Here is a 16709-nt window from a genome sequence, read left to right as displayed (position 1 = left end):
TATTACAAGTACATTTGACTGGATACTACTAGACATGGAGTGATAAAGAAGCAGAAGGGTTGGGAAATCATTTATTCATTTCAATTTGGAATCATCTGCAAGAATATAATCTTAATAGGATGGCGGGGCAAGACATTTGCACTGGCCTGTTGTTGTTTTTTTTACAAATCCAATGTGACAGAAATCACAACCCAATGTTAGATTTCTTATCGAGTTATTCTTGTAGTTCATGTGGTTCTTGGCCTGTTTGACTCTCTGAGTAAGTTTTATGCAATTCATACTCAAACAGCCTATCAGTGATGTCAATATGAATCTAATGTTTTCTGTCAGTAAAAAGGTCAGGGAGGAAACGCTCCATGGCGCCAATAAATATCCTGAATATTATTGTACATATTTGAAAATGAACCTAATATTGAAATAGTTGGAGTTGTAATGATGAGGATGTCTGTGGAATTAGTTTTACTGTTAAAGGGATCCGTCACTGATCAAACATAATAAGCTTAGGTCTTCTTAATATGCATGATGGGATATTGGTAGAAATATTGACGCTCATTTTACATTTTCAGATTTCTAATGAGTGTCTGATGATTAAAAAAATATATATTTTTGCCAGTAAAAATAACAATAAATTCCTTCTCAAATCTGGTTTACGGGTGTTGATTACCTACTCTTACAGCAGCTGACAGAAGTGCTAGTTGTTTTTGTACGTCACGGTTTCTATAGTAACAGCTCATTTGCATGTTAGAATCTCGTTACAATGGAAAATGTATGTATAAATGACATGATGTTTTTTTTTGGTCAGGGGATGTTTATTTCACTTTTATGGAAGGAGTGTACAGTGCAGTAGTCTGATTTTTGCCTATTCAGGAAGAGGAAAAAAAGGGATGTAAATGATTGTCTATAATAAATGCTAGCAGGAAGGAATGTATTTTTTTCAGATTAAGAGCTTTATTCATTAAAAAAGTATATATTGTTGACATTGCTGTAGAATAGAAGGAATAAAACATCTTAAGGCATGCTGTAATTGGAAATAATCGGTTTTAGGGCAATAACAGTACCTCTGCTTCACACCACCATGTCTAGGGATTATTATTCCCTTTAACAAAAAGTGTTTGCTTTCTTACCTGACTACTGTCTTATCACGCACTAGTCACCATTTGTATACACTACTGTGCATTTGTTTCTATCAAATAATAGCTTCTGTTTAAGCAAGTGAGTCACAATAGACCACCAATAGAAAAAACATCTCATTTGCGTATGCTTTAGAAAAACCGCCCCATGAGTCTCAGTGTTAAAGAGCAGGAGTTATTTATTTAATTATACTCAAACAATATGTATTGTAATATGTATCTATGACTGTCTCAACCACTGACCACCTGTCTGAGACATATACGTGTATTGCATCCGGTAAGGCCGGATTGGCTGGGCGAGTTACAGTGAGTCACTCAGTTGATCTCCAGCTCTTTCCCCTCACACACACACAGCGTCAATGACTCACAGCATCAAAGGCTGGCCTCTCTTTGTCTCCATTTGCTTCTCTTAAATGAGGGACTGGACATACATATTTTAATCCAGTTCCTGACTTGAAAAGAGCTTGCAGCAGCAAACTACATCTTTATATGCTGAATGTTGAGAGGCTACACGTTAATCACACTTGCAGCCTGCACTGGTTAGTGTTACTGTGTGTTTGTGTGAATGAAGGTAAAGGGAAGGGCAGAAGGGAAAGAGCTGATTGTCATTTCACTCCTGACTCATGCATGACTGACACAAAAACCATAAAGAACGGTGACGCAGATCTCCGGGTGGGTCAGGCTCCACTGTGGTGATACTATGTATACACACCTGAACTATGCGCTCTATTGGAGACAGTTTATTAAGAACTCCTGTAGCCCTGCATATTCATGCAGTTATCAAACCAGCCAAATATGTGGCAGCACCACAGCTCGGAAAATGCCGAAAGACAGAACGGCTGGTTTGCATAATTAAGAAAACCAGGTGATGTTTTTCCATTTTTGGGTGATCTTGTGCTCAAATGCAGCCTCAGATTCCTGTTCTTGCCTAACAGGAATAGAAGAGAATAGAATAGAATAGAATAGAAGTGAAGTGATGTAGTCTTCTGCTGCTGTAGCTGTTCCATGTGTTATGTGTTCTGAGACATATTTCTTCTCACCATGGTTGTAAAGAGTTAATTGAGTTATTGAGGTCTTCTATCTATTCTCTGTAAACTCTAGACTGCTTTGCATGAAAATAATTCAATTGCATCATAAATACTTTAGTGCATGCATAAGGAAATGAATGGGTGTTCTGGTATCCCTAAAAAAAAGTGGCCAGTGACTGTATATTATAGGACTCTCAGGATCCTTTCATGATCCGTTTATTGTGCAAGAATTAATTTTATATTACAAAGCGATCGTTTAGAAATCACACACGTGTGTCACATAATGAAGTTGAATCTGGTGAATTAACACTGCACTGAGGAATAAACACTGTTGGCACTAGACAGTCAAAAGCACTTTTTCGAATGATACTGTATAAGGTAAAAAAAAGTAGTAAAAGTAAAAGGTGTAATATTACTATACATGCATAACAGAAAAAGGTTTTAAAAATGGCAAATCTTTACAGGCGCCGATGATAAAGCTAAAGATTACTGCTGGTGGATTAAGTAGGTGATAGATGGCTGTGCAAATGAGAAATATTTAACACTGTTTAAAAAATACTATGGCACAAGAAGCGGTTAAGCAGGTTTCTTATTTCTCATCATCTGTAACGTCTTCCAAATCGTCGTCGTCGTCGTCGTCGTCATCATCGTCCTCCTCCTCCCCATCATCATCATCATCATCCTCACCTTCCTCATCCTCTTCAACACCTTTCTTCTTCCCTTTTGAAGCCTTTGACTGTTTTAGAAATGAGCAGTTTAACTTTTTTGTTTCAGTGTAACGAGACTGACACGGAATTATTAAGTAAAACTTTGTAAGCTGTTCTGGTTATGATGATATTTGGAAATAAATGCGGCATTCGAACACATGCAGCGAATGTGAACTTGCTGAATGTGTTGAATGAACACGCACAATAACGTGATTCACACCACCATAGGTTAGTAATTTGGTTCTATGCAATCATCCCCGATCCTCTGATATGTCCTGACCTGAGATTGCAGATTTCCTTTAACCGTTTTATAACACTTTGTGTTGTAATCAGCAAAGACTAAGAAATAAGATGCATCGTTTAAGGAGAGCATTAATACTTCCCTTGTGGATCATCAGGTAATAAGTAATGATATGCTAGTCAATAACTGATCTCGAAGTCTGTAAATACCGTACAAGTACAGAACTAAATGTATATTTGCTGAAAGAAAGATACTAGAAGCTCTAAGTGTGCTGTAATTGCTGAGCAGAGAAGCAGGAAGCTTTCTAGCAAAATAGGAGAAAATATGAGTGGTTTATGACGAGCAATCCAGTAATTAAATAGGTGTAATCAACAATAAAGCAAATGAAACCGCTTACAAAACATGGGGGAAAATGTTTGATGATGGCTATATTTAGTGTTATAACACTCACCTGCAATGTGCTTGATTTACTCATAGACATGCCGGTGTGATATAAGGACATTCTGGAATTAGAACGTATGATCTCTATGCCTGACTGATAGTCAGGGGGATGCAGGGTGCTCCGGAAAACCTGACAAAACACAAACAAGGCTTATGAAGAAAGGTTTCTGTGAAAAGTTATGAAAATCTTATCATATGTCATAAAAACTTGTATGAAATTTAAATATGTAACTACATAACCTGTCCATGGACCATGGCAATATGTTTCAGGTTTGTATCTCTTATTATCGCTTAGTGATTAGATTACAGTGTTTGATGTTGTCTCAATTATTATCACTGAACTCGATTAATAGAGTATTATGGACGAGAGATTGAAAACTATAAAGGTAATAAATATGGCTTTCAAAATGTTAGAATTAGCAGAATAATTTCGAACGGATCTATGGGGCAGTGGGAATTGTTAAAACAAATAAAATCTCAGTGATGCTGAATGCCATAGTTCAATGTCATAGATAGGTAGGTTTGGTCGTTTAGCTCGTGGGATTTTCAGAACAAAACATCCAATGAGCAGCATTCGGTAGAAATTAACGCCTTGTTGATGAGAACGGCCAGACTGGTTCATGCTAACAGAAAAGCTACGGCAATGTCCACTCGTTACGACTGTGGTGAGCAGAAGAGCATCTCAGAATGCACACCATGTCAAATCTTGAGACAGTGAGGCTACAACAGCAAGCTGCAAAAGCTTTTAGTGAGACACATTGTGCTGCTGCTATAGTGGATGTCACTGACTGGATAATGAACGAATTCATGGCTTTATCATCACCACATACATTATAGTTCAGTGGAATTCCTTTCTTCGCATATCCCAACTGAGGAGGTTGAGGTCATATCGCAGGGTCAGCTATGATAAAGTGCCCCTGGAGCACGGAGGGTCAAGAGCCCAACAGTGGAAGCTTGGCAGTGCTGCGGCTTGAACCCCGATCCTCCGATTAACAACACAGAGCCTTAAGCCTTAATGGAGGTGTACAAGCCTTCCTAATTCCCAAAGTGGACGGCGAATGAACATGAATCTGCTACTTATCTCAGGCACTTCATATAACATGTTGACACTTTATTAACCTCTGTTAAATATTACTGAGATTCAGATTATGATATGTAGTGTACATATAACAACCCTGCAACCTTTCACATATTTCGTAACACCTCGTGTTAATTAAAACCCATTGTGACTTATAATATTGTTTCGTTCTTCACTCAGACAGAATCGTATGGCTTTATTAACATTATTGTTGCTACCATTCCACTGCAGATCATGGATGGCATGCTAAGCAACCAGTTGTCCTCTTGTACCGAGCAGACAGTTCACGGGTTGAAATAATTCAATTGGATAGCTTGCAACCGTAAACATGCTGATTGTATATAAGGAAGTCCTGCTTTTCAGTACAGAACTAACTGCAATTGTAAGATAAGTTTGGTAAAGATAACCCTTAACAACACAGGTCTATCGTAATCTTACCACAAAGCAAGCGCTGATTTTGTTTTCTACTAACATTGCAACAGAGTTGACTGGTTTTTGACTCATGTTGCAAAAATCCTCATACCAAAGCCATTGTACTATAGTTTAGTTTCAGTGCCAAAAAGAGCAGGCCAAACTGGATACCTGCCAAGTAGCTAATACACACAATATAAGGTTTATTGTGGACGGGTTTCATGGTCGTATTTGTGAAAAACAGCAGTTTATACACGATCTTCTGATTCATAGTCTTTATTCTCTCTTTAAAGAAAGCTTCCTGGAAGATTTGGTGTAGATTTACTGTAAAACCCTGAAGAGTAAAAGCTAGAAGGTCAAAGAGGTAAAAGAGGAAGCTAGCTGCAGAGCAAGTCCTAAACGGCATCTGGCATGAGGTACAGAGGCAATTATTTTATACCCTGCACATGCATGTATGTCGAGAGTAAGAAGTCATTTGGGAATTTGCCCTCTGGCCTGACAAACACAGCAACCATAGAAACAGCCATAAAAGTAGTTTGGTTTCATTAAGCCTTAGCACCTCTTATAAAGACACGTACATAAGACAATTTCAACTAATCTTTTTATTATTATTTTATTTGAACCAATGCCTACAAATGAGTTATTTCATTATTGTCTTAATGATTTGAAACATGTTTTTAGTAAGGGGGGGGGGGGGTCGCTTATAAAAGCCTGAAAGTTATTTCCTGGGGATGTTGTCAAAATAGCCACCATGCAGACAGACTTGATTACGTTCTATTCAACTCCAATCACTGCCAAATTCAGTTCAGTGTAATTAAACTGCCACTTCTTTTACGTCTAATAAACACAACGACATCTTAAGACTGGGAGCATTTGGCAGTCCAGATCAAAAATACATAAACATGACCAAATATAAAAAAGAAATAATATAAATCTACTCTTAATCAGCCAAGCCAAACATCTATTTCAGAATGTCTGTCAAACTGTCACATGGCAGAGACTCTGTATAAAGTAGTCTATGTAGTCAGATGTAGTCTGCTGTACTGACACAATGTGGAGACTCTGTATAAGACCATGATAAACCTGCGCTATTAAAAAAAAGATTTTAAAATTTACCACTGGTTGCGAAGGATCTTGGCTAAAGTGTGGTGAAAGGAAACGGTGCTCTCTATTATCTAATTAAAACTGATAGGCTTTTTTGGTATACGTTTATCTAATGAAATAGAGAATTAAAGTCGTTCTCTTAGAAAGCTGTTCAGTGCATTTGAACTCTTATTGCAGGCTTACTGGAAAAACCTCACCATATAAACAAAAATGATTATTGTCAGAACCTTCAAACAAAACAAAAGACACGGCTGAAATAAGCCCATTACCTCTAGATCTGCTTCTTCATCCACGTTTTTGATGTACTGATAGGCAGTAGTGTACACCTCCAAAGCTTTGGCATGAAACGCCATCTCCACCGTCACAAACTCGCCCAAGATATTCTGCAAAACAGAAAAAGGCAGCGGCGTTATTCTTACATCTGTAGAACTGTATAGCACTGCGTTTGCATTCAAATCGAATTAAGTCAACAATACAGTACACCTTAGGAAAAATGTATGGGATTCATATGAACTGGATGCACTGCAAGAATGTATTAAACAGTACAGTATTTGAAGGTCTGAGCTCGCTGTAGGTAAAAGTTTTAATATATTATTTCTATATAATGGAATCAATATATCTGAAGTGAAAAGAATTACACAAAACTTCTCCGTTTCAAAAGTCTAAGTCAGTGAGACCCATTTTTGGCTTCGGCTTGCTTTTCTGGAAGTAACCCATGCTATCATTCTTGACTGACTGCGTCACAGTTGCTGATATTTACTGATATCTTCCTATTCAGTGTTTTTTCGTCTGTGCCACTGGCTACCACAAAACATCAAAGAATATCAGATCCCCATTGTGTTTAATGGTTACCAAACTTTTCGTTTCGTCACCTGCTACTTCTTTTTTCTCCAAATATGCCTTTGGCGATTGTTGATTTTTTACTTTACAAATCTATAGAACTTGCTTCAAAACTGCCTCTGGCTTATCTTGATTATGTTTTGTATACTTTAGTTGTTCACTTGATGAAGTCGCAGGTAAGGTTTCCTTCAGATTATGTTTGTGCGAGCGATTCTGTAGAAAGCTGCACCACCTACTTCTCTGTAGTTTTAGCATACAGGCAGATTTTACTGAGGATTTGCTTAGTCCTCCAGATCTTGATTTGACTTCCACAATTTTTCTTATGCCATTTTATAACCACACCCTCCAGTATCACCCAAATGAGGATGAGGTTCCCTTTTGAGTCTGGTTCCTCTCAAGGTTTCTTCCTCTTCCATCTAAGGGAGTTTTGCCTTATCACAGTCACCGGAGTCACCTCAGTTTTGTTCATTAGAGATAAATACAAACACATTTAAAAATATTTAATATTAATCTTGAACTTTTGTCTAATTATAATATTTGTATAATATTACACTTTTTGTATTATATTTCTTATGTTCTGTAAATTACTAATATTAAACTTTTTGTATTATATTTCTTATGTTCTGTAAATTAATAATATTAAACTTTTTGTATTATATTTCTTATGTTCTGTAAATTAATAATATTAAACTTTTTGTATTATATTTCTTATGTTCTGTAAATTAATAATATTAAACTTTTTGTATTATATTTCTTATGTTCTGCTCTGAGAAAATGTCCACTGTTTAAAGTGCTATACAAATAAAAAATAATTGAATATGGAGTAAAATTTTGTTTTGACATTTCAGACTGTGAAAAATTACAAACAAAAAGATTGATTTTTTTAAATTAATCTATTTTAAAATATAAATTGTTTATTTAATCATTTATTATAGTTTGCTCTTTTCCCTTTAAAAAAAATCAACAAAATATTTGATTTGTCCAGACGTTCCCAACCGCCCAGCCAATTGTTTCCAATTATTATGATTATATCTAAAGAAGATACCGCTATATATCCTGATAAAAGGCAGCAACAATAATGAACAGATAACATTAGAAACATCCATATGTTATCATTTAAATTAGATACACTACACTATCAGCTCATAGAATGGATTTCTTCTTCTTTTTTTTTCTTTCTATTTTTCTGCTACTTTTAGAAAAAAAAGGACATTAACACTATGGAATAACAGACCATTTGTAAAAGTTCTAAATATAATTTACTTGTTCTGAAAATCAATTTGATCTTCTTTAAAAACTTTTTCTGTTACTTTTTCTTTATCTAATTTTAAACTAGAAGATGCAAATATATTCAGTATCTAGCCTGCCCATGTCTTTCAGTCCTTTATGTTTAGCATCTTTACTTGTACTTTACTCAACTACAGAGCTGTATATTGATCATGGCTGCTCTGTCTACACTATTGTATTATGCTGTCTGTCCTGCACTGTCTTCTGTCCTGCATTGTTTGTACACATGCACTATGTAAACCTCTTAGTGTACATAGATCTGTATTTTTTCATTTCACTGTGTACTGAACCAGCTATATACTGTATGATTGAAATGACAATAAAAGCTTCTTGGACTTGACATGGTAGGATATAAAGCTTGACTAAATACAATTCACCCTTGGATTTCTCAAGCAGCTAAACAATTCTACGATCCTATTCAAAATAAATTCTTAGGTAATAAATCTAGAGCTACATAGACATTTGGTTCCCGCTGTACGACTCGTAATGATGTAACACTTTCACCCGCCAGACAGAAAACTGTGCAGTCTCAGTAACCTTGATATCTCGGATCTTCTGACATTCAAACAGGTCTATTGTCTCCTCCAGCTGGCGAGTCATGCGTGTGGCTTCCATCGTGGCTCGCTGCAGCTCGCTCTCAGCCTGTCACGACACAACTGACAGTCACGATGCAGAACTAGCTGTTCACACATGCAGTCTGTCCATGTACTGTGGAGCTCATGTCAGGAAATCAGGTCCAGTTCTAAGCTTACTTCTATGTGCACTGCAATTTGCAGTAATTCTGCACAAATGAATAAATATTCATAGTCATTTCAGATGTGAAGGCTTACCTGTGACTGTGAAAATCTGTTAAGGAAAGCTCTTTACAGGAATAAAGTGATAATCAGGCTACTGATATTATTCATAGAAATAAGTATAATATTCCTTTTTTCTCTAACCTAACGAGCTCAAGCCACTGCTTCGGAGTACTTTTATTTGAAAAAAAGGACTATTAAAGGACTAAAGAAGCCATTGCAGAGAGCCACAGTGCTTCTTTGTTTCCTATAATCATGCATTTTAAGTGAGGTCAAATATCTCAAACGTACACAAATACACAAACATTTAACATGACATGAGAAAGGCTAAGAGAGAAAGTGGAGGAAAGCGGTCAGTCATTTTGTATCAAATTCTTCGGGTGAATTCATGAAAACGAGGCAGGGTCGCGTTTTTACAGAGCAGTGAATGAATACTATTATAAAAACTCTTATTCAGATTGACTGTGTGTCTTTTCCCTTTTGCACAGGCTACAAGTATCAGCAATGGCAGCAACAAAAGAGAAGTAAAATGATGAAACTGGAAGTTTCCATTGATGATGCATGAACATTTAAAAATGAAAGTATTTAGGCTAAGCAGTCTTCAGGTCCTGCATGAATAGTGAAATTATCTTAACAAGCTGACTTTAGTCTCTCATCACTGACTGTTTTATGGAAGTGCTCATATAGCACAGAATAGAATAGAAGCCTTTATTATCGCCACATATACATTGCAGCACAGTGGAATTCTTTTCTTCATATATCCCAAATGAGTAGGTTGGGGTCAGAGTGCATTGGCAGCTATGATACAGCGCGCCTGGAGCAGGGTCAAGGGCCCAACAGTGGCAGCTTGGCAGCACTGGGGCTTGAACCCTGATCCTCCAATCAACAACCCAGAGCCTTAAACATGAGCCACCACTGCCCATTCCCAAAGCAGTAATGTTGGCTTGTTGGAGTAAAGCTAATGCAGTTCCACAAATCTTGAAATTTATTGCATTGACTTTTAAGCTAACCCTAACCCTATTTTTTTATTCCTTCATTAGAAGAACGTTCTAATCTATAGACCCAGACTGTCTGTTTTCTTCTACTAACGCAAACCACCTTTGAGTTGTTTTTTTTTTTCTCGACTCATAGCCTGGTGCAATACAAGCCTGAACCTGCAGTGTTTATTTATGTGTAGTAAGACAGATTAAAGAAGAAAGGAGCAGGAAGGAAGGATACAATGATCTGTCTGTCAGAGGGGTTCCTATGTCTCGTTTTCTCCAGCTGCTGCATCTGCTTTGCTTCTCGGTTCCTGGCACTCTGGGCAAGTTTCAGGTCCTCCTGTAGGTTCAAGAAATGTGTGAGGAGCAAACTGTGAGGAAAGATGATGTGTTAACAAGAAAAAAATCTATAGAATTTAGCTAAATCAATTGTAAACAATTTACCTAAATTACACTTAATTAGCTATTAAACAAATCTAAATAAGCCAAAAAACCTTTACAGATTAACATTACAGATTATCCTGACCCCCAAAAAACCACACACACACACAATATGCATAGAAAAACAAACACAATTAACAATCTACAAGATACCTGGAGATATGAGCATAAAAATCTTAAGAAATCAGACTAATTTTAAAGGAAGCATTCAATAGGGCTTTTAATATTTAAAATAGTTCCCCTTGTTCTAACCCTGTTTGCGGATACCATGGCTTCGTTGGAGCATGGTTTTCCACAAAGGTAAAAAAGGTGTGAGACATTTCTTTACCCGGGGTTAAGGATGCATGGTTAGGAGCAATAATATAACCTAGGGTTGAGTGCTGTGTAAAAAGCCCTTCTGTTGTGCTGACTGAGAAACACCAAGAGAGCTGGAAAGGTGGATTTTGCATTTTCTCACATATTTGGTGTCTGAAGCAATTTATGAAAGGAAACGAAACATTAGACCCTTCCAGCAGAGGGCGCTCCACAATAAAGATACACAATACCGGCACACTTAGATGAGGCTATTAATTAACAAATAATAACTGAAAATGATGAGTGTGCCAGTAAAAAAAAACATGAGTATCCAATAGAGTGCAGACCACAAATTAATACCTCAAGTGATATTAGCTCAACATTAGAGATGGAAGCTCAGACATTTGAGGAGAGGTAAATGTAGTCAATGCTCCTATTGGCGTGGTTTGGGCAACTGTCTAGGATGTCTCTTTTGGACATGCCCATTTGGAAAGTCCAAAAAATAGGAAAGATTATAGCTCTAGTCTAGCCTAGGAGTGCCTGGGTATTCCTGGGGAGAAGCTAGGTCTGGGCATATTTGCTTAGACTTATGCCCCCGTGACCTCCGAAACAGACAAGCAAAAGAAAATGGATGGATGGATGGATGGATTGATTGATACTAGCAGAACAGACATGGTATCCATGAATCATCATTGGTATCCCAATAATCTGATGTAGCCATTGTGAGATGGGTGATATTTTTAGCCATTAGGTATCCTGCCCTTCAGGAACGTGCTCCATGCAACTCTTCAGTAGTGGGTTTATGGCTTGCCAAATAAAACGGGAGGAGACTAAGACTTCCGCAGAAGGCCCGAGGGAGTGGCTATCCCTCTGCAAGTGTTGTGCAAGGCAGTGTTTCTCATGGGATAAAAAAACTGCGTGACCCAAAAGTGATGCACTGATGGTCTGTTCAGACATGCTGGTTTTCCGGATACTAAAATATGTGCTCATTTTTCCAGGGATTCTTTGACTGCTGAGACAAAGAGATTATGCAGTATTCACTTGTCCAGCATATAAGATGCACATTTGCACATATCAAGTGTAGAAGACTGCATTAAGCACACCTGGTGCTATGCATAATTCAGGATGGTGGAGAGTTTCCACATATCGTGAACTAGGTCCTGGACAACGGTAGAAGCTGTTGATCAACTCCCTCACAGAGGGATCCAATTCTGTAGAAAAGTCAGTTCAGCTGGAATAAATCAGTAAAACCTGCGTTTACTTGGTGAGAGGACAATAAAATACTGAGGAAAAAAAATTGACACTTGCTTTGTCAGCATAATTTTCCAGACAAAATAGTCTGTAAAGAAAATGGTTTTAAATAATAAAAAAGATGAATAAAATATCTAAAGCATCAAGTGTCCTAGTCTGGTCTGAACAACACATTTAAACAGCAATGTCCCATGTGAGTCATGATTATAGAAATAAGCTAATGCTGCCCTCGTGTGATCATTTTAGGTAAAAGGTGATGTTTCGGATGTGTGGTTTAAAGGTTTCAGGTGTTTCGATAGATCAGAACTTACCTTTCTCTGTTTCACAACAGAACCATAAGCTTTCAGTGGCTCAACCACTTTGGCATCAAGTCTTTCCACCTGTGAGCAATGATTATACACACACACACACACACACACACACACACACACACACACACACACACACACACACACACAAACCTCATAATATAAAAAATACACAATAAAAAATAAATAAATGATAATTCCACAGTAAAAACTGAAGACGACTTCTATGTAGATTTAGCATGATTCTAAACTGAATGAACTAAATCCATAATTATTATCATCCTTCATAGAAATGTAATTATATAATTAATAGTAGGCAATATAAATATAATTTAGAATTAAACAATAATTTTTATTCAATTCATTTAAAAAAATGCACCACAACTAACATAAATCAAATTTACAAGATGATTCGTTTACATTCTTTGATCGGATCAACTGCCCTGTTCTGATCAAGTCTCAGGAATAAGTTCTCTTATGCAACGTTTTTTAAAGGCTTGGGTCCGAGATTCTTGAACAGTTCTGTTAAATTTTTAAACTGATCTTTGAGGTCTCTTTTTTTTTTTTTGGTCTCCCTCTCTGTACTTTTATTTATCTTTATATCCATTACTTGTCTCGTGCATCCTCCTGGAACTTTGGCATTTGTTTTTAACTGACAATTAGTTTGCTTTTCTTTATGTCTGACTGTGTGTTTCTCACATAATACTGATGTCTGGTAGTGGAAAGTGAAGCAGTTTCTCCAATTATTATGTGAATGTTCTTTGTCCATTCTTCTAAAGGATGGCAACAATTCTGGACTCAGTGCTATAAAGAGAATATACTAGAGCTTTTACCAACATACCTGGGCTTGTCTGTAGTCCTGAATTTTAGCAAGCTGATCCGCAAAATTCTTTAGTCCATTTTTCAGAGTTGGTGTCTCTGTGTCTGCGTAGAAGCCAATCTCATTGACCAGCAAGTCAGCCTTGTCCCTCAGTCGTGCTGTTTTACGTACATAAGCTGCAAAAAGCTGACACAGGTCCCCAAAATGTTTCTGCACATGAGTGAGGTTCTCCTGGATCTGCTTGTTCTGTATGTCTCTTTAAGAAGCATAAATGCCAACACAACATAATGGAGAAAGGCAGCGCATGGTTTAGTTTTTTTTACACAAAGCTTTAAGGTTTGCATTATAAACATCACTCCATTGAGATTCACCATGCATACAACTAACATGCATGCAAGATTATGTGTTATTCCAAAAAAAGGACATTTAATGGAGTAAAAACAAACAAACAAACAAACAAAAAAAAAAAAACAACAGTTTGAGCAGGAATTATTCTGTGCAACAAGTTATATAGTTTCTTATAAAATTCTCAACTGAACTAAATGCACTAATATTCCAAAGAGTACAAAGAATAAAATTTACAAGAGTGGCTTGTGTAAAAGTAATAAAAGAAACATTTCTGTCTTCTTGCTTTATCTAGAAAGCTAGCTAACAAACACTGAAACACTCGATATATCCAAAATCCTGCCAAATTTGATCTAAATTCCCCTATTTTAACCCCTAAACGCTTATATTTCTCGTATCTAATAGCTAGTTAATGGTAAGAAGGTTAGCCAGTAAGCTATATAACCTTACTGGCTAACTAGCTAACAGTCATTAGCCACCTAGAAACACAGGTATTTACCTCGCTCTTGCATCCGGAGTGCGACTCATGATCATGTACAAATAACGACTCGCTAATAAGAGAATTGCTTTCTGAGAGGTTTTCTTTCTGCTGTGTTTTTATACGACTCGAATACAGTTTGTGTTTCCGAGTTAGCTAGCATGAGCTAAATGGCTATGTGGGTAAATATTCGAGAAAAGCGTGCGCCGTTTCCATGGAGTTGCGCTGCGAGTTTCCGGCGGAAGCTGCTTTCAGAATGGGGATCAGAATTGGGAACATTTTACATCATGAATATGATTGTAAAGTTTCATTCATTCATTCATTCATTCATTCTCTACCGCTTATCCGATGCCCGATGACGCCTGAGATTTTATTTAGATATTTTAACAGCTTAAAGACATTTTAAATTAAGAACAAATAAAAAAATTGTATGAATAGTTCTTTCACAAACCCCTTAAAATGCACTAATAATATATATTTATATTAGTGGGCACACTGTAATAGCCCACTATAGCAATTATTATTTTTATTCAATAAAACAAAGAGACACTTTACTTTTTTATTCATTTAAAGTAACATTTAATATTACTAAAAATCCACAAAACTAGCTCCTGTTGTTGTCAGTTACACACTATCAGCTATAAATATGTAAATATATAATATAATATAAAATAATATAATTTAATGTGATATAATATAATATAATATAATATAATATAATATAATATAATATAATATAATGTAATATACTTTTAATTAATATAATATAATATAATATAATATAATATGTCGCTCAATCACATTTAAAAAAAAAAAAACACAAAAAAAGTCCTTATAAGTCCTACATTTATTGTTGTAGTGAATCTATGAAACCAGTCAGTTCCTGTTCTAATGCTGTTATAGCAGCTATAAACTCTTATTCCCTTTCCAGCCTCTCTTTGTATATGTTTGTACTGTGTATATGTATTGTGGCTAAAAATGTACTGCTACAGAGCACTAATACTAGAGACTCCTACAATAAGTGCTAAGTAAATAAATATGTACTTACATAATCAGCAATCATAAGTCCATGTGATCAGGATACCATAAAATAATAGAGCAAATGCATTAATAAACCCTTGACATGAATTAAAGGTAGAATGACTGCCAAAGCTGTTGTTAAAGCAAATTGATCGGCACTTTTTTAATCAAAATAAGGAATTTAACAGTGTTGTCATATACAAGCAATAACTCACTTCAGGATGTGCTGCTGTGGGAATATGTTCGAGTTTCAGGGTGGTAACAATGACAGTCAGTGCTGGGCTGTGACACACCATTGTTCATTTATTGTTTTCTATGATTATCATGTTTAATTATTTACAAGAGAATTGAAAGTCTGGCAATGGGAATACTTTGTGATAAATGTGGGGTCTGACTGATGTAGGATTTGGTCATAAATAACATCCATGAATCTGTCTATTTATTAGTGCCATCAACATTACACACAGTACAGTGAACAATTTGTGGCCTAATTTGTATTAGTCTGCTAATGTACCCTGTCTGATCAGCTGCCAAAATATAGACCGAGCTGGTCGGGCTGGTAGGCCAGTTTTGCCATCTGGTAGGTTAGTTTCCAGTTTGTTTATTGCGGTTCTAATCTGACCAATAAATGTTTGAGATTTTCGACTGAATAGATTTTTTTATAATAGCTTGCATGCCCTGTAGTGTTGTGTAGCGTTGTACATGTCTACCAACATTTACCACACCTTCATCTTCACACACACACACACACACACACACACACACACACACACACACACACACACACACACACACACACACACACACACACACACACACACACACATGTGTTAAGTTTGTTTTGTGTCTCGAATATAAATTTGCACAACTCATCCTTCGATGCTGCTCCTCAGCCACTTCTACAGGCTTTGTAACATTGCCAAAACACGTTGACATTAATGGGAATTCACTGTGACGCGCTGTTTCAAATGCATGAATGTCACCAGCTGCTCTGTCTGTCTCTGTGGAGGATGTCCAAAAACCTTAATTATCCTGCTTAATCATCCGTGGAATTGAAACAGGGGAGATTCCTCTGCAGCAGATTGTATAAAACACAGTTATTTTGCTTTCTGGAATTCCATCTATGGCACAAATCTGCACACTTGATAAATACTGATTTATTTTCATAGCTGTTAGTAAAAATGTTTGTAGCGTGTTTACTAAAATGACAAAGTAATCAGGGGAATCATGGGAATAATGTAATGTATGGGAATAAAATCATGTAAACTCCACATCAATTTGTGTTATGAATGATGAATAAGGCAAGAAGTTCACGGTGGATTACACAAATTGCTTGACAATTTACTGCATCATAAAAAAAACAATACAAAACAAAACACAACCAAGCTACAGTGTGTTGTGGTATGAAATGCCACCGGGTGGCAATATGCCTCTTTCCTTAAGATCTTCAGCTTTACATTCTTCACTGGAAAAAACATATATATATTGTTTTATTATATTATATTTTATATATATATATATATATATATATATATATATATATATATATATATATATATATATATAGTTTTAAGCAAATTAGTCAGAAATTAGAGTCAGTAAAATATATATTTTTGGGGGTAAAAAGTGTATAGTTATGAAAGTTAGCAATGTGGTCCTGGATGATTAACTAATTAGGAGATTAAAGTGTATTAACTAGATGTTGGACTTC

General features: G+C 36.3%; 1 protein-coding gene across 2 annotated transcripts; it reads right to left on the bottom strand.

Moving 5' to 3' along the window:
• Positions 1-2341: 2341 nt before the first annotated feature.
• On the bottom strand, positions 2342-14225 carry cibar1 (CBY1 interacting BAR domain containing 1). Of its 2 annotated transcripts, XM_027133878.2 has the most exons (9): positions 14000-14223; positions 13177-13411; positions 12339-12407; positions 10280-10381; positions 9098-9103; positions 8805-8909; positions 6410-6523; positions 3558-3677; positions 2342-2894 (listed from the first exon to the last, which is right to left on the bottom strand). In XM_027133878.2, the coding sequence occupies exons 1-9, from the start codon at positions 14032-14034 to the stop codon at positions 2748-2750; spliced, it is 933 nt and encodes a 310-aa protein (XP_026989679.1). In that variant the 5' UTR covers positions 14035-14223; the 3' UTR covers positions 2342-2747. The 2 variants fall into 2 exon arrangements, with proteins under 2 accessions (XP_026989679.1, XP_026989680.1); XM_027133879.2 differs by lacking the exon at positions 8805-8909 and having other exon boundaries at positions 14000-14225.
• Positions 14226-16709: the final 2484 nt, after the last annotated feature.

The sequence above is a fragment of the Tachysurus fulvidraco genome, chromosome 7 (assembly GCF_022655615.1).
Source record: "Tachysurus fulvidraco isolate hzauxx_2018 chromosome 7, HZAU_PFXX_2.0, whole genome shotgun sequence".
NCBI classification, from domain to species: domain Eukaryota; kingdom Metazoa; phylum Chordata; class Actinopteri; order Siluriformes; family Bagridae; genus Tachysurus; species Tachysurus fulvidraco.
Note: the sequence above shows the minus strand (reverse complement) of the source record. Positions and strands in the feature narration are given on the sequence as shown.